The sequence below is a fragment of the Microtus pennsylvanicus genome, chromosome 7 (assembly GCF_037038515.1).
Source record: "Microtus pennsylvanicus isolate mMicPen1 chromosome 7, mMicPen1.hap1, whole genome shotgun sequence".
In the NCBI taxonomy this organism is placed as follows: domain Eukaryota; kingdom Metazoa; phylum Chordata; class Mammalia; order Rodentia; family Cricetidae; genus Microtus; species Microtus pennsylvanicus.
In genome coordinates this window covers 115929549-115948075 of record NC_134585.1, presented here as the reverse complement: position 1 = coordinate 115948075, position 18527 = coordinate 115929549, and the positions used below count along the sequence as shown (strand labels likewise).

General features: G+C 47.0%; 1 protein-coding gene across 1 annotated transcript; it reads left to right on the top strand.

Moving 5' to 3' along the window:
* The first annotated feature begins 298 nt into the window (after nt 1-298).
* Reg4 (regenerating family member 4) lies at nt 299-15296 on the top strand. Its single transcript, XM_075979061.1, has 6 exons — nt 299-449; nt 2833-2996; nt 7320-7414; nt 8719-8856; nt 10811-10916; nt 14859-15296. Exons 2-6 carry the CDS (start codon nt 2930-2932, stop codon nt 14924-14926), a joined length of 474 nt encoding a protein of 157 aa, XP_075835176.1. The 5' UTR covers nt 299-449; nt 2833-2929; the 3' UTR covers nt 14927-15296.
* The last annotated feature ends 3231 nt before the right edge of the window (nt 15297-18527 follow it).

Sequence of the window (18527 nt, the reverse complement as noted above, 5' to 3'; positions counted from 1 at the left end):
GATAGATATCTAACCCTTCAGAGTGGAACATCTTTCCAGGGAAGAAAGGAAGACAGAGGTCACCTCCAATACGAAGAGTCAAAAAGGAGAGAAAAAAAAATACAAAACAGAACCGAGCACAATTAACTGAAGAATTGTGAGAGGAAAAGGGCCGTTCTCAGACTACAGGATACTGTTAATTTTAATAGCGTGGACATAAAAGATTTTGTTTGCACACAGGGAGAGGTCCTGCTCTCGGCTAGACAAAGCCCAGTGTGTGTCCACTCTACAGCGATCACGCAAACAGTCCATTTTTTTTTCTGTAGATAAGGGTAATTATTAGTAAACAACGCTATTGCCTCGTGACTTCAACAGGTCATCACATCCTGAGGCAAGAGGTATAAAGACACAGGAACCTGGGACCACTCATTCTGAAGAAGACAGAGTTCTCAGAGTCTGGTTGCAACCAGGTAATCCTCCCGGCGGTGGGGACAGAGGGCTTTTTATGAACACCTGTTTTTCTCTGCCAGCTACATGTGGATCAGAAATTACAAGATACATCTCTGTTGCTTCTGCTGGGGTGTTTGTTATTAGCGCTGTTTTGATTTAAATTGTTCATTTTTAACACCGTCATGAATATTAATTGCTGTGTGGGTGTTTGCACATGCGCGCAAGGCTAGCATTAGGGTACGACTCGAATTCTCTCCTTCTATCTTTACGTGGGCCCAGGGATGGGACTCAGGTCGCCAGGCTTACACAGCAAACATCTTTCCCGCTGCTCCTGGCCCGCAGCCCTGAGTTGTTTCTTTTCTTTCTGCTCTTACTGAAAGAGAGTTGGCTTTGGTGGCCAACAGTGTTGGGTTCTGTGGTGGCTCTGTGGATGGGTAGCTGTGAAACTCAGGGAAAGTTCCAGAATACAATGAATGGCAGTTGGTTTATCAGCAACATTGCTGACACTCGCAGTACAGTGTAGTTATGGAGGTCAAAGGAGACGACAGGTTTTACCAGATGCCTCAAATCCTGGCCCCCATCTCTCCAGCCCATCAGCCTGACCGTTGAGTTCCAGCTAGGTTTCGGGACTTTGAAATCCCACCGTACTTTAGAAAGGAAAGTCCAGCAAAGAAGTCCAAAGTCCATGAGATAATTTTAAAAACTAAAAGCAAATAGAACATGAGGGGTGCCCTCTCTGTTACTGCCAGACCCAAATGCTCATGGCTGCTGAGGATTAAAGTTTCCAGAAGTCTCCAGTTTAGATGCCCTATTGCATTGGCCCCCAAGCCATCAATTATTTGAGATTTTCTTATTTGGATTTTGATCGGAAAGCATGATTAAATGAGAATTCAATGAATTCTTCATTTTCATAGTTATTTCTGAAAAACTACTAAGGCTTAGAATTGTCTTAAAGCGTTGATAAGATTAGAAGGGGCTGTGGGTGCCCATTTTAACCTTACGGCAATATGGTGGCTACTGTTTCTTGTAGACAATTCCAAAGATTATAGAGAATACTGTGCATATAACAAAGGCATTTTTAAAGCTTGAACATTATTGCTGTTAAGAGGCTGCCGAAAGATCCAGTGAAGTCTGTGGCTCAGCTCTTGTTGGATGAGCTAAGTACAGGGGCAGGGGCTACTGCAAGGAAGCAAAAGGAAGTGGAGTTTTTGGGCCTCCTGTTGGCCCCTACAGTTGAAGTCTGTGGTTCTTTAGAATTATATATATGTATATATTATATATATATGAAAAGTATGAACTTAAAAATAATTTTAGGACCCCAATGGGAAGCAAAAAATATATTTAAAAAAACATTCTTGTCAATCATCAAAAAATAACAACAAAATAGAAAAGTATAAAAAGCTATAAGCTGATAATTCACATAAGAATTTTCAAAAATCATATATAAAAGATGCTGTGTTTCACTAACAGCTTTTAGGTACGAGCAAACATACTTTTCAAACATCAAACTGAAGTGTTTTCCATGAGATAAGAGGGCAACAGTCTTGAATTCTACCAATAGGATCCGTAGGCCAGCCTTCCAGAAGAGAGGGGCTTCAAAGTGACAACGGACTTACTCTGGGTGCAGCAGAGCGTGAGTTCATGCCAAACAGAAGAGAAACCAAACAAAGAACCATGGCTGCAGGAGCGTCCTCTGTGGCTGGTCTGTGTCTGAGAGGCAGCCAGGTTACGAGGCAGTGTGATTTGATTTATGCGAACCTATACACGGGGGCCTAGGACGGTGTCTGGAGGCCCTTCACCGAACTGCTTATCTCTGGGAGATGGGCTCACTTCCTAGTTCTTGGTCTGCGCTTACATTTTAATGATTTGTGGGTTTTTTGATAATGAAAGGGGAGACTAGCAAAGCTTCTTTCTTTCTTTTTTTTCTTTCAACATGATGTCAGCAGGGTTCAAGAATCTAGTTACAGTTGCTGGTGACACAGAGCAAGTAACCTAGTCCTTGTAAACTTTCTTATCTGTGACGGTATTTGGGCCATCTGTTTTCTTTATCTTCAACATTATAAAAAAACTCTCAGTATTGGAACCCCTTTATTACATTTCCTGGACTTCAGAGGTCTATTACCCCTGTGAGGAAGTGTGCCCATGTCGCCCTCTGCTGACTATCCCAGAAATAACAACACAGGTACTCCGCCTGGTTCACAGACTCTCAGATTGCTAAGCACTTCTTCCTGCTGTAATTAGGGCTCTGACATTGGTCCAGAGGGGCTTGAAGGTAAGACTAAATCCTCATCAACTAAATGCTCCTTATCCCTATGTCAATTATGGGATTATCTTCATTGTAAAATTGGAAATATTTCGATGTGGTATCTAAACTCCAGCATCCTTCTCACTGGTCTGCTGCAGGTCTAGGAGACACCAGAGTCTTTAAGAGAAAACTGGCAAGTGTTCTGAGGGTCTTGAAATCAAAACATCGAAGTATTGTCCCCAGTGAAAGAGGAAGATGGCTCCCAAATGCGTTCGGCTGCTCCTGCTGCTGAGCTTTGTAACCGGCCCCGAAGTCATGAGTGGTAAGTTCAGTCACATATTGAAAGACAGTCACAGCCAGCAAGCACACAGGGCACACATCACACCATCTGCTCACACCCTCAGGCATTTCAGGAAAGAAGTATCTCGAAGAGGGAAAACTAATGAGACCTGTCAATGGGTCTACAGTCAAACAGGGATGCCCAAGGTGGTTGTAAGCCATACTTAATTCATGGGTTGCAGAATAAATTTTGCAAGTTTGTGGTGAATGATAGAGAGCCTGTCTAAAGAAGCTGACATGCATCAGACTGTCTGTAACTGACAGTTCTAATCACAGCATCCAAACCCTTATGTGCTGTTCTCTTATTTGAGCCTATTGCAAGGTCCAGTTTACCAGGGACCTGCAAGCCTAGTTGCAAAGATGGTTATTTTACACTCACAGACCAATCATCAAGGACAGGGAGTGTGCCAGTGACTGTACAGGATCTAGAGTAGAGAAAATAGGGCAGGGAAAGTGTCAGTGTGCTGAGAAAAAAATACCGTGGAAGTCTGAACTGGAAGGACTCATCTAATGTAATGGTTTTGTTGGATCTATGAGTAAAATGAGGGCAGAGAAAGACAGATTTGTCAAAAGTCACACTGCCAGACTATGTGGGGCTCTGGCCAGCTCCTCTTCTTGGATGTCTCCCATAGTCCTCCATAGCCTCACTGGGAGTTGGAGGTGGCAGTGTAAGAATTATTTGCTTGAGCATCGTCTCTGTTGAGAAAAGAGGTCCAGTGATGCCTAAAACTCCTTGAGTGGGCTTGCTCAAGGGGAGGAACTAAAACAAGGTACTATCAAGAGAAATAGTGCTTTCTGAGTCATCAGTTGAAGGCTGTGCTCCTTGCCATAACCTACCCTTGACATGGCTGTGTATGGTACTCGCTGCCCCCAACCCCATACCTGCCTCCAGCCATCAATTCTCTCACCATTTATGGCTGCTCAGGACCCATGAATTCAACCACCATTTCTGCTCCCTTGCAAGAACGTTCAGAATGCTGGGAGCTGCCCCCAGCCACTGCTGAGCTGCCTTCTAGCCATTTCTATACATGGTTTCAGGGCTGTCCTGACCTCTGGCCTCCCATAAGGACTTGACATTTACCTTGACTGTATTCTGGAGAATAAGACAAGACTCTCCAGTTCGTTTCCCAGGACTTCACTAATCTCTCCGGTTCTCTCCCCAGGAGGAGATAGAGCCAAAGCATATACCATGGGTCCTCCCATGGCTCTTTTCCAGACAGATCTTCCTCCCAGCTGGAGAAAAACTTGGCGTTGATTGTTACATTCCTGAGAACCATGCTTAAGACAGATCCCATATATTCTGTGCACAGCAGCGTATGGGAAAGTCTAACCTTGCTTGCATTTAAAGGTGATGTGGAAAACTGAGAAATTGGTTTTCTCTTTCAGCAGAGGCTGATGGCCAAGATCAGAGCTCTGTTGTCCCCACAATGGTCCCTTGCCCTGGCCTGTGGCTGCCTGTGGCTCAGTGAGGAGAAACAGAAACACTTAGAGACAATGGGAACTGCATCTGGTTAACGTTTTCAGTAATGTTCCACCTCATTATCACAATAATGGTGATGCATTTTAAAAGCTATAATTCTAGCTGAGTCTGGTGATGCGTACCTGGAATTCTGGTTACTCAGGAAAACAGTGCAGAATGACCTCAGAGCCCTGGTCTGCCTCTGCTACACAGAGTTCAAGGCCAGTCTTGGGAGCTTAAGCAGACCCCGTCTCCGGTTTTAAAAAACAGAAAAGGCACGGGTTAGGGTGTAGCTCTACATACCCATCCTGGTATCATGTAAGAGAGCTAGAGTTCTAGCCAGCTGTCATGTATTCAACCACTGCTGTATGCTAGGCAGGATGCTAACCCTTGTGTGTGCATTTTGTGTGCGTTATCCCACTAACCCTCCAAGCAACCCTGTGGGGAAGTATGTGTTGTTAGTTCATTGTGCGGGCAAGAGACCAGAGTTATAGAATGCTGAGAGAGTAGAACTAGAGATGTGGAGCCTGGGTGCTAGGACCCGTTCCTTCTGGTCACCCCAGGACACTCTTGGTAGAGATATGAAGGGTCCTGGGCAGCTGAGAAAACAGTGGCTCGCCCAGGTTCCACCACACTCCTGGCTGGTAGCCATTGCCATCTCTCCAGGAGAGTCTGGCTGTTAAGCAAGGCAGCCGGCACAAATGGGAGTGGCTTGCAGTTGTTTGTTTGTTTGTTTGTTTTAACGTAGCTTGAGCTTGACTAAAGACGGCTGGAACCTTAACTCAGAGCCGTCTAGGGCACATCTTCATTCTGTCCGCTGTGGGAGTGTGAGGCGCAGCAACTTCCTTCTGCCTTTGTTTCCTCTTCTGAGACATGGTGGTGATGTCAGAAACTACTTAGCAGGGGGCGGGGTGGGTTGTAGAGTATTAATAAGACTGCCCAAAGCAAGACCTGGTACCAATGAATGCTGGGTAAATGTGTGGTACTGTGGAAGATACTACAGCGCAGGCCTCAGAAGCATTTTTTAGCAACTGAGATGTTCCCACCAGGGGGCGCATTCGGTAGCTGCAAGAAGGCTGGGCTATGGTAAGAAAGACGAAGAAGAGCAGAGGGAAGGGGAGAATGCCAGGCAGAGGGGCAGAGTGGCATGCGCAAAGGCAAGGAGAAAAGCAAGAGAGATGAATCGAAAAGACAGAATCGATGGACACACAGACACAGAGAAGCAGAGAATCCGGTGGGAGAGGCAGAGCATTGAGTGCCTGGCTGGAGGCATCCTGATCTTAGGTTTCTATGCTCTGACTCCCCTCTGGATCCTCTGCTTGTGGCCCAATATGGCTGTTCTCTTGAGCTCAAGTCGGAGGAGGCGAGTGCCATGGTGGAGGGGGGCCTTTCCCGTCTGTTTGCCCACAGAATATCAAGCCAAGTCCCTTCGGGTCACGTGACCTGTGCTGGAGCACAGTGTCTTGCCAGGCTCTGGTTCTTAAGCTCCGCTGCTGGTGCCGTTACACGGTTATCCAGGTGACCAGCCCCCAGGTCCTCGCACTTAGAGCTGGAGAGTTTTGCCTTCTGCTGCCTCTCTTCCTGAACATTCTCACCAGCCTTAGATCAGAAGGTCCGCTTCCTGTATTAGTCACTTTTCTCATTGCCGCGATCAGAGGCCCGAGGAGAATCTTCTCTGGGAAGGAAGCGTTTCTTTTGGAGTACAGTTTGAAAGTCACCGTCCACAGCCATGGGGAAGGTGTGGTTGCAGGGGAAGAAGAGAGCTGACAAGAAATGGGCTGGGCCACACTAGGGATCCGCTTCCTTGGTGAGGCTGCACCTGCAAAAGTTCTGCAGCCTTTTTTTAAAAAAATGCCACCAGCAGGGGGAGCAAGCACTCAGATATATGAGCCTAAGGGAGCCAGTTCACTGGTTTGAAAACTATTAAGCTTTCTCAGTGCTGCTTTGGTAAGCCTTCACTTGAGCCCGTTTTACTATCAATTTTTTCCTAACAGTTACCAATGATCAGCCTTGTCCCAGCTGGGGTTACCGTTGTTGTGATACAACACCACCATCAAAAGCAAGTTAGGAAGGAACGGTTTATTTGGCTTACACTTCCACATCATGGTCTATCGTCAAAGAAAGTCAGGACAGGAACTCAAAGAGGGCGGGAACCTGGAGGCAGGAGCTGATGCAGAGGCCACAGAGGGGTGCTGCTTATAGACTTGCTCCACACAGCTTGCTCCTCCTGCTTTCCTAGAGATCTGCAAAAGCAGCAGCCCAGGAATGGCACCACCCACAGCGGGCTGGGCCGTCCCACATAAATCACTAATTAAGAAAGTGTTTGCCTACAGCCCAATCTTAAAGGGGCATTTTCTCAACTGAGGCTCCCCGCTCTCTGATGACTCTAGCCTGTGCCAACGTGACATAAAACTAGACCGCACAAAGCACAAATCTCTTTAAAAAGCTTTGGCTTACAAAGCCAGCACTTTTACACTCAGTTTCTAGAATCTAAAGCAAAACAATGAAGTTTTGGTTTCTTCAGGGATTGGGGGGCACGCCTATAATCCTAGCACTAGAGAGGCTGAAGTTGGAGTTCAACCTGGGCTACATAGCCAGACATTCTTTCAAATAACATTGTTTTTTCAAGAAAAAGAAAAAAATATTCAGTGTCAGATTCAAAAATTAAGATTTCCTTTGTTTTTAAAATTGTCGTATAAAACAATTGTGGTTTCTCCACTCTGTAATCATTTGTTACAAAGTTCCTACTTTCTCATTTTACTTGAGGTGTTCCAAATCCAAAAACTGTCTCGTCATCATACTGAGTTTTGACATCACAATCTATAACTGTCTTTTGTTTCTGTACAGCTGTCTGGAGACCCAGCTGCCCTGCAGGATGGTTTTACTACAGTTCCCACTGCTATGGATACTTCCGGAAGATGGGAAACTGGTCTCAGGCTGAGGTGAGAAGTGTGAGCTGCTGATTTCTTGGAGAACAAGGGACCAGCTAGAACTACAGATTGTATTTGACTTAAAGTCAAGGGTTCTTCCTGGGACCCCAGGAGAAGCCTCGTGGTTAAAACGAAGAGGGATGTGCTCAACTCCTTCAATTTTGTGAACATTGATGGTGTAGGTACTATGTGCTAAGAACCTCAGCAGGCTGCATGGAGTTAAGAAGCAGCCATGACACTCAGAAAGCTAGAAATACACAGCTCAAAGGAGCATCAAGGGTCAAGGAGCTTGTGCAAAGAATAACTGAATTCCTCTATGAGACTTACCAGAGAGAGTGATAGGGAAATGCCTGAAACAGGTCTCAGGGACACCAGGCAGAAAGCCAAGAATCAGAAATGGGGGATGTCCCCACTTGACACAACCCACACATGCCTGGATTTTGTCTTTCCAACTATGTGTAAGACATTTACAAATATCCTAGTAGCCAGTCCAAGTAGGCGGAGGATTACTATTGTCATCTCTCCAGCTTGTGGCTGATTGACACACATAGAGGTTATGCGTCATGGCCCAGCCCAGCGTGGTTTCAAGTGCCCTTCCTGTGTGTAACTCAGTAGAGAAAGGAACAAGGCTGGCGTCCCAACCATGTGGCAGCTGCTGAGGATCAAGCAGTTTCCTCTAGCAGTTTCCTCTGACTTCTGAAACTGAGAGAAGGGAGCATGGTGGAACATACCCACAACCCCAGTTCTTGGGAGCCGAGAGTTTGAGGCCAGCCTTGGCTACAGAGGGAGATCTTCCCTCAACAGACAGGTGATGTGTGAAATCAATGGTGGTTGTGACGTTTAAACAGGAAATTTCTTTGCAGCGTAAACAAAAATGATTTCCTTTTGATTAGACCAAGAGAAGTAGCAATGAAAATTCAGGGAATGAAATGTCTTATTGAGTGGAGGCCTGAATAACCGGGAGCATAGAGAGAGCGAGAGGAAAGATCGAGCAAGCAAGAGGTGGGGAGGAGAGAGAGCGAGACAACCCCAGATTCTGTAACTATGATTCAATTGTGCCTCAGAGAGGTGAAGTGACTTATGAAGGCCACTGAAATCTCAGGCACTTCTCTGGTGCTAAATCTCCTGCCCGGGCCTTGAGCTTTTGCTTCCTCTGAGACCCAGCACTGTGGTCTTCTGTCTTCTATAGTGACAGAAATCACTAGTGGGGTTTAGATCTCAGTGTCGGGGGAAGGGAACCATCCTTCTTGGTTCACTAGGGTTCCAAGGAGAGGGTTGTGCGCTCGTGACATCTTTAATGGGACCTCTCCTTGCAGGAGGAGTGTCAGAAGTACGGAAGTGAGTCCCACCTGGCAACTGTCTCGAATCTAAAGGAAACCAGAGTCATAGCAAAGTACATACTTGGCTATCAGAGAAACCTGCCTGTGTGGATTGGCCTGCATGACCCACAGAAGGTAAGCCCATGGTTGGCTCACAGAGCCTCTTGGGAAATCCAGGATGACAATCCTTCCATGAGAAGTGACCTTCTGGCCTACAAATAGGACTCAAGTAATAGCCCTGTGGCCAAGCACCTCCAGTGGCTCAGGCTGAGGCCTGAAGGTCAGGGACCCCTTCTTTTCCTCAGTGTTAGAAATAATTCAAAGAGTTCCATTCTGTGGAACTTTTAATTAAGGGCCTTCTTGATCTTCAGATGCAAAAGTACCAATTTTACAGAGCCTTCAGAGAGAGAGAGAGAGAGAGAGAGAGAGAGAGAGAGAGAGAGAGAGAGAGAGAGAAGGGGGAGAGAAAGCAGGCAAGCCGATCTAGAAGATTCAGAGTAATTTATTTGCCTTTGGTCTTAATTAAAGGTAAAAACTTTCAACTAACCTTTTTTTTTTCTGAGATTCTGTCACATTTTTTTAGTCATTCTTAATTCTCTCTGCACCCCTTTTGACCTCTTCATCAGCACTTGACTATGAGAAGTACCACAGGGTATCTGTATTTATGCATTTGGGGTGGGGTGTTTATACCCAAGTGAAATAGGGGCATAGGCAGGGAAACCCTGCTTTCTGTTTCTAATGACATAGCTGGAGACACCAGAGCTCATAGACCTTATTCCGTGAAAACGGAGTCACCCTCTGGCACTGGCCTATGACTCACAGTGTGCTTAGTCTTTTGAGTATTGCAGAAAAACAAGTGATTTTTTTTGTGTGTGTGTGTTATAACTGTTATACAGTTATTTGTTTTAAATGGTGTTTATTTGAGTTGCACAATTTTTTAACTTTTAAGTATTTTTTTATATTTTTACTTTCCATGTGTGAGCATGTATCTACATGTTTGTATGTTCCTGGTGCCTGGGGAGGCCAGAAGAAGATAATGGGGTGCCCCAGAATGGGGTATCACTGTTGTGAACTGCCATGGAGGTGCTGAGAACCAAGCCTGGGCTCTCAATAAAAGCAACAAGCACTTTTAACAGCTGAACTTCTCCACTCTTTGAGACAGAGTCTCACTATGCAGCCTTGGCTGCCCTGGAACTTGCTACATAGACCAGGCTGACCCCAATTTCACAGAGATCTTCCTGCCTCTGTATCCCCAGTGCTAGGATTAAAGGCATAGGCTACCACACCTGGCCAAATTTTTCATTTTTTATGTATTTACTTTGTTGTCAATTAGAACTCTGCCTTCAGAGATAAGCTATATATTTACATCTATTTCTGTGAGATTTTTATAGTTTGATTTTTTGACATGTGTGAATGTGAGACACAAGTGTTCTAACATTGTTCTCTATCTCCAATAATCAAGAAAATGCAAACTAAAATTATATAATTTGACTTAGATTATCAATATTTTTCTTTGTATCATGACTACTATCTTGAGGATGCAGAGAAAGGGACCTGGCACCCAGTCAGTGAGCATGGAAATTTGTACAAGTGGGCAGTTTGGGAAAGTACTGTTTCGATGGGGATTGATAACCTCAAAACAGCCACATTATTTGACCCATTAGTTCTGCTTCTGGAATAGATTATAAGGAAATAATTTTGAGAACACAGAGTGAGTCTCAACAAAATTAGTCATAGCAGTGTTTTTCATAGTAATTGGAAACAATACAGTCAGTCGTCAACACTAGATTGTTAAGGTAGATTATTGTACATCCTTGTGTTGAATGGGGGGGGTTGGAAAGCCACAGGAAAGACTCAAATGTTTTAAAGAGGACAGTATTTTTTAGTACATTGATAACCATGTTTCTATCAGAAGTAATATGCTAAAACATTAGTGATGTTTTCCTCTGTGACTTCCATAATTTTGGTTCTTCATATATTTTTATCCTTTGCCCCATGAAACCCGATCTCACTGGGCTGAGGGCCTGCTGTGTCTGTGGGAGTGGGAGCTGCCTGGGTTACACACTCCCTCTATTTCCTGTCATTGCAGAAGCAGTCATGGCAATGGATTGACGGGTCTATAGACCAGTACATACCCTGGAATTACAGGACAAAGAGCGAAGGCAGGCACTGTGCTGCCCTGAATCCCAAGGACAGTAAGTTCCCTGCACCCCTTCCCTTTCTCCAAGCTGCAACTCCGTCCTTGAACCTGTTAAGAGCGAAAGGGGCATGCTTGGCCTCCTCCCATCGCCCCTTTCACTCAGCAGCACTGCCTCACAGGATGGTGGCCTCGACACGCAGTCTATGAACCTCCAGTCGCCTGTACCCACTCTGCCATCTTTGCTAAAGCCAGTGAAGGACTTTCTTTTTAACATCAATGGAAGGGGCCATGAGGTGACAGACTATGACAAAGACATGAGAGGTAAAAGCTGGAGAAGGGAATCTCTTAGGCCAGGAGAGCCCACACCGCTGCTACAAAAGACATGTTAGCCAGAACACAGGCAAAATGATAGGTAAGAGCTACTAAAACAAGGTTGCCCACCCAAACTGAGAGAAAGCTGTGGTGAGTTAGTGCCACCCAAACCCACCACGGTGCTACCCCAGGAAACAGCGAGAAGCCCCCCACTAAAGTCATCCAGACAAAAGCTAGACATTTTATTTCATTGTAGAAGAAACTGTGTTGGAAGAGAGACTCGGAGTCACAAGGATCAATGGGAGAACATTCCAAGAGGACATATTTCAGGGACTCACACACCTATCGTATGAGGCCCTCCATGTCTGCCTTTTAGTCAGTTCAGTTTTGGGGAAGCAGTTGACCAGATGTTTCTGGAGACCCTTTGCGTCCCCACTGGATAAAGTGGTTCTGTGCTTCCCACGGGACAGTGTTCTTAGGATTTCTCCTGTCGGAAGAATCCCACACTGAAGGAGCCTGTGGCGTATCTGTAAGAAGGGGGAGCCTGGGTCTTTTGGTCCCATCCACCCATCTGGTTTCACTTCAGTTCACAGCAATCAGAACACAGGCTTCAGACACAAAGAAAGCCAAAGGAGGAGGCTGAGGAGGGGACTGGGGTGGGGCGGGGGGGAGGACAGGCAGTGTGCTTGCTGTGCTGGTGTAAAGACCTGAGTCTGAATCTCCAGAACCCACATAAGCTGGACAAGGTAGTGTGCACATGTAATCTCAGCACTTGGACAGGAAGACAGGGGTGGGATGGAGACAGGAGAGTTCCCCGGAAGCTCACAGGTCAGTCACACGTGGAGGTGGGGGCCAGGGGAGCACATAAAACGGGGTATTTAATTAAAAACTCAGGGAAAGGGGCAATGCTAGTGAAAAGCTGGTGAAGGGTAGACCTTAGAGGGGAAATCTTCATGAGCCCCCGCCCTAGTGCTATTTATGTCTGTAGAATGGATTTTACCTATGCACACTCAGGCACAAACTCTGCTCTCTGTGGCAGCGCTTGTTCTTGCTTCCTTTCTACTTAGGAAGAACTTCTAGGTGTTTTGTCCCCTCTGTCCCTCTGTCGTTTCCTTGGGACTCTCCACTCTGCACCAGAACTGTTTTGTGACCCACTATGTCACTTTGGGACTCCACACTAGAATAGGCCTACAATCCCAGTACTTGGAAGGCTGAGGCAGGAGGCTCGTCTAGTTCAAGACCAGCCTGGACTACAGAGGAAATTCAAGGCCAGCCTGGGCAATGTAGTGAGACCTGCGCTATAACGGAAAACAAGAAGAGAGCCGTGAGTATGGTCATCTAGAGCAGTTGGTAGTGTATTCGTGGGCCTGGGTTCAGGTGTCAGCGCTGCAAGAGAAAAGAAGGAAAAAAGACAAGTTATGTTCATTCTGCCCTGGGGTCAAGGGCAGGAGCTCTATGTTCTGGGTGACCTTGTATATAGCATCTTCATCTTACTGAACTGCCTAGCCTGGTGCGGACTTCTTCCTTTTCTGCACCCCAGATATCTCCTTATGAAAGGGAGAGAGTCGTCTTAATAGTCATTCAGTGCCTTCATAGATAGGCTGGGCTCACTGTCCAGGTTTGGTGTGCCCATCCCTCCCCATTCCCAGCACGTCCCCCTTTAGTGTTGTGGGAGGGAGGCAGGCAGGAGGAGATTAGAATGGGTACCAATCTAGGTGGGCACCATGGGTAATCTGCTCTTGGTCACCTAACTCTTCAATTCCATCTCTTCTCTGGGCTCAGTGGATGTCCCAAAGGACCCTACACAGCCACATATCCAGTCAGTCAACCTGAGTTTCGCAGGGCAGATTCCAGGCTATCAGGCTTGCGCGCACACTCTTAGTTCCGAACTTGAAATCCCTCAGCAGGCTTGTAGTCCCCATGTGATGTTCTGGTGCTCCAACTACAGGCCCTTTGATTTAGGACACAGGCACAGATACCCTCTGTGTCTCAGGTATGGGAAGCACACATAGGTGACAGGGTCAGATCTGCAGGTCAAGACCCAAGCCGACACCAGCTAGGGGGAAACACAACATCCTGCCACATTCTCTCCGGGATCTCACGGACTGAGGAATTCTATTTTGAGGACAGAAATAGTTGGGCCTCTCCTAGAAATATATATATTTCAGTCCCCCAAAGGTCCCCAGTCTCTGGCCCAGCCCTTCTTTCTAAGTGGGTAACCTGTGATTGGTTACAATGGCTTTAACGGGTCTTTGAAATTCACCCTAGAGCATCTCAGAGCTTGGCTGTGGAGTCTCCCAGGGCTTTGACACAATTTCTAACACAAAGGAGCGGCTGAGGGAGGGCTCAGCTGTTGTCTTAGCTAGGGTTTCTCCTGCTCTGGTGAAGCACCATGGGCAATAGCACGCTGGGGAGGGAAGGGTTATTCAGTTTATGCTTCCACTGCACGGTTCATCATCAAGGGAAGTCAGGACAGGAACTCAAGCAGAGCTAGAACCCGGAGCGAGGGGTTGATGCAGAGGCCATGGAGGGATGCTGTTTACTGGCTTGTCCGGCATGACTTGCTCAGCCTATTCTCTTATAGCAGGACCACCAGCCCAGGGATGGTCCCACCCACAGTGGGCAGATCCTTTCTCATGAATCGCTAGGAAAACGTACTATAGGCTTGTTTATGGAGACATTTTTTCAGTTGGGGCTCCCTCTTCTCTGATGACTCTCGCATATGTCAAGTTGACATAAACCAGTGAGTACAGCTGTTGAAAACAGCTGCTGCTCCTCTAGAGGATAGGAGTTGGAGTCCCAGCACTCACACTGGGCAGGTCACAACCTCTTGTAACTCCAGCTCCAAGGGATCTGAAGCCCTTCTGTGGCCTCTGCAGGCACACACACACACACGCACGCACGCACACACACACAAAATTATAAATCTTAAAAAAAACCATAACTGTCGGACGGTGGTGGCGCACACCTTTAATCCCTGCACTGGGGAGGCAGAGGCAGAGGCAGGTGGATCCCTGTGAGTTCGAGGTCAGCCTGGTCCACAGAGCTAGTTCCAGGACAGCTAGGGCTATTACACAGAGAAACCCTGTCTCAAAAACAAAACAAAACGAAACAAAACAAAACAAAACAAACAAAAACCAGACCACCACCAGCAGCAACCAATAAACTAAGCACACATAAAGGGAGCCTTCCCTGGGTCTGTGCCAGGTGCTGCCTCCTCCTGAGTGCTGGAGTAGAGCTTGTACAACCTGCAGTGATCTGAGAAAGTTGGTGTTTGCGTTAGTCAGGGATCCCCAGAGAACCAGTAACGGGAGGTGGAGATTCCTGGGGGTGGAGCGGGGGCAAGGAAATTACTGCAAGAGCTGATGTGGAAAAACTAAATCCAAAATAATTAAAGGGAAAAATCTTCTGCTCCAGGAAGCCCTTGGTCTGGGCTCCTTTACTCAATGTCTTTTGGTTTGAGTGTCAACAATATCGATGAAATACCCACAGAGCAATATCTAGACAGCTGGGGGCCTAGCACTTGCTGGACATCTGGACGAAACAATACCTTACCCTACCCGTGTTGGCACCTGAAAGAACCACTACCGGCCCTTGTCCAGGGCTCCAAGAAGAACACACAGACAGTTCTGGCAGATTCGGTACTGAGCTAGCTTGGTTTAAATGTCTGTTGATTTTCTTACAGGCTTTTTAAGCTGGAACAAAAACGGATGCAGCGAGCGCCAACACTTCCTATGCAAGTACAGGCCATAGAGCAAGAATCAAGCGCCTGCCAGCCGTGCGCAAGCTCCTTCTTCCTCCCTCTCACCTGGCGGCTGATATAATCCTTATCCCCGAGAGGAAACACAGCAGCGAACACTGATGAGGCCTCCAGCACACTATCAGGCTCAGAGAGCTAAGCATGGTGGGACAGGGGCTTCCAGCCTCAGAGCTTAGCATGGTGGGACAGGGGCTTCCAGCCTCAGGGATTGGCAAGGTGGTACAGTGGCTTCTGATCTCAGTGTTCACTCTGGAATCCTTTCTAATCCTCCTCTTCCCTTTGGCTGCCTCAAACAAATTGAAATGTACTCACTGACCACTGGGTCTCTGTCATACCAGTAAAGTTTGGAGCCAAAAAAACAAATGGTCAAGAGTGAGCTTCTGTCCCCTTCAGTCCCTGGAACCTCCGACCTCCTCTGTTACCCATACATGTCCCTGTACTTTGCTGCTGTCTGTCCTCCTGCCATGGAATGTTCATCAGTGGAGTCCCTGCCAGTCTGAAGTGGACCCTGAATTATTTATTGAGTAGGTGGATTATTCATTGTGTGTGGGAGTCTGCCGAGTTCCACTGTAGTGGTGACAGGCATGGAAAGGTGAAATAAGTCTCAGAAACACTCCTGCATGGTTTCCCATCTTCCTCCTCCTCGCCCTGCCTCCTGCGTCCCCAGCAGCACTTGGTTTGAATAGAGAGGTAACCGGTGTACCTGCGAGGCTCAGAGTGAGCGGAGCAATGCTCAATTAAGAGTTCTTCTGGACCTCTGATGGAGGTAACAGCCACAAGTGGTGCGGTGGACTGACCTGGAGGCCCTGGAACTCACCTCTTCTCTGCCGTTAACAAACTCGGTGGCCTTACTCATTTCTCTGTGCTCCGAGTTTAAGATTCCTTATTGCGTGTCTGCTCCAATAATAAGGAGGTAATCAAATTATAGAGCATATACATCCTCATCCCCCAGGTCATGAGTCTGCATGGCAGTACAAGAACATAGGATTTGCTGACTGTTTAGATCACTCACTTTGGTATGATCCTGACCTTGTCTAGTAGAAGGGAAAGTGTCTAGGAAGAAAGTCTATGTGACATGGCCGGGCAATCAGGTGGACAGTCGCTTGCTTTCTCCTTGTGACATGGCCAAGCAATGAACAGTTTGCTGCGCTGTTCTGACAATGGCCCTTTATCCCCAGAGCCATTGGGGGCTGACTGCAGGAAACCTGAAGGAAGGGTTAGCGAGGAAAGAGGTAACCAATGGACCCCTTCTTTCTGAGGCCCAAGAGGAAAACAGCTGTCATGTATTACTCTAATGGGGCCTGTCAACCTGTAAATAAATCATACTAGTGAGATTTCAGAGGAGGTGACAGGCAGGTACAGAAGGACCATTTTCACTGAAAGGGTAGCCACCCACTCCAAAGAGGGATCCAGACAGATCTCTGCCCAGGAAGTGAAAGCGTCAGATTCCTGGATAGAGAAGGTCGATGAACTGAGAGTGCAGGCTGAGGGGTGCCACGTAGGACCCAGGCTCCAGATGCTGCAGTGCTGCAGTAAGAACTGGAACTTGGACAGGTCACAGGGAGACTTGTCCCTTCATGAGGCAAGGCCTTGTTGTTTATGGAATGAGGCTCAGGAAAAAGGAAAGAACCTGCCCTGCATTCGCTTTCTCTCCAAGTTCATTTACACCCCCACCACAGCAACAGAGAGATAAAATAACAATCCAGACAGTAACTGATGAAAGTCTATTCTAGAAGCACTGGGAAAGCTCTTAAAATGGGCTTGAAGTAGTTCCGTGTGGGGGGTCACTGCTATATATATATTAACTTTATTTTATGTGCATTGATATGAAGGTGTCAGATCCCCTCGAACTGAATCTTCAGACAGTTGTGAGCTGCCATGTGGGTGCTGGGAATTGAACCCGGGTCCTCTGGAAGAACAGTCAGAGCTCTTAACCACTGAGCCATCTCTCCAGCCCCATCACTGCTGTTTTGGGGACAGTCTTTGTGGATGACAAAGCCCCCGTCCTGAAATTGCTGCGATGCTGAAAACTGGCGTACCCTCACGCGTAGATAGTAGGCATCCTTCCACATGGACGGATGGCTTCCACCTTGTTAGAAGGGGGGCTGATTCACAGCTCACTCTAGAGCTCTGCTGCCCTTCCCTTATGCACACAAAACGTCAGCAGTCCTTAGAAATCCAGCTGCGGGTGGCATACCACAAATCTCCCAGAGTGCATCCTGGGTACCAGGAGTTGATGCTGGAGCCTGGGGAAGCCATCAATAAGCAAAGTTGATGATTGTCTTGCCGTTATGGTTTGTGCCTTTCAGCAAGGCTGGGCGGTGGAAGGAGACAGAAAAGTAAACCAAATAAAAGAAACAGTCTTGAAGTGGTGGCAAGTGCTAAGGAGGAGGGTAAGACTGACCAGGAGCAGGGTGGGGTGGGGGAGGAAGGGTGGGAAGGGTGGGGTAGTAGGAGGGAAGGATGGCTCAGGGTGTAGGGCATCACGTATTTCTTATCCATTGCAACTGATAGCCAGACTTTCCCAAATAAAAATAAGAATTTATTGATTTATGATATGTAATAATTCATAAAAAATTGGATTGAGGTATAACTGAACCAATGGCTATAGGTAGTCCCGGGATGGTGTTTTCTCTTCATTTTATGGCTGGGAACTAGCCTTGTTAATTAGCTTCATCTCATAAGCTAGCTATAACGACTCCAGCTTTGACCCACACAGGAAAAGGCTCACAGACCTCACGCAAAAGCCTCCAACTGAAGCCTTATTGGCTCAAAATAGCCTGGTGTGAGTTAGGTGCTCACCAAAGGCTCATGTGCTGAAAGCCTGGCTCCCACTAGCAGACTTAATAACTAATTCAATCAGTAAGGGTGATTCCTTGACATTTGACAGCAATGTGGGGGAAGTAAGGGTTAGCTGCAAGTAGGTCCCTGGAGGAAGGCGTTGGAGTGTCTTGTCCCTTGTCCCCACCCTCTGCTTCCTGCCACCATGAAGCGAGCATCTTGCTTCTCCATCACGTCCTACCATGATGCTCTGGCCCACCTTGGCTCAGAAGCAGAGAGCCTGACAACCCCACACAGATGCCTCTTTGTCAGGAACATCAGGAAACCCTTTAAGATGATTTTTGTTAGGTTTTTTTGTTTCAGTGATCTGAAGACAAAGAACTGACCAACACACTATGAGCCCTTAAATGGGTTGGCTCCTTCATGAAGCTGGAGCCCTCATGGTCCACAGCCCAAAGGACCCATTTCAGAACACAACTGCCGTCAGGACGAAGCCTTCAACAGCATGCATGAGTGCTGTGAGTAGGATTCAAATCCGAACAGGCACAGCTGAGCATTCATTCAGAAACGCCAGTGTGTGCTTAGTGTCTGAGAGCTGTTTGTGATCGCTGAGTTAAAATGTGCAGTGGAGACGGAGATAAGCCTGAGGACTCTCCCAGAAGCCCTGTGTGTCCAGGTTAAATGTGGACGAATATCAGTGTGACCTAGGGCTAGATTTCTCCGTAGTCAGAAAGCACAAGCCGTCTAAGAGAAACACTGATTAATTTGGCTTCAACTTTTAATATTTTTGTGTGTATGTGTACAGGTGTGTGC

Bases quoted from the DNA above. Each gene is read 5' to 3' on its own strand.
- Reg4 (XM_075979061.1), top strand. From the start codon at position 2,930: ATGGCTCCCAAATGCGTTCGGCTGCTCCTGCTGCTGAGCTTTGTAACC. The intron at 2,997-7,319 runs GTAAGTTCAGTC...GTTTCTGTACAG, and splicing joins CGGCCCCGAAGTCATGAGTG to CTGTCTGGAGACCCAGCTGC. The intron at 7,415-8,718 runs GTGAGAAGTGTG...CTCTCCTTGCAG, and splicing joins GAAACTGGTCTCAGGCTGAG to GAGGAGTGTCAGAAGTACGG.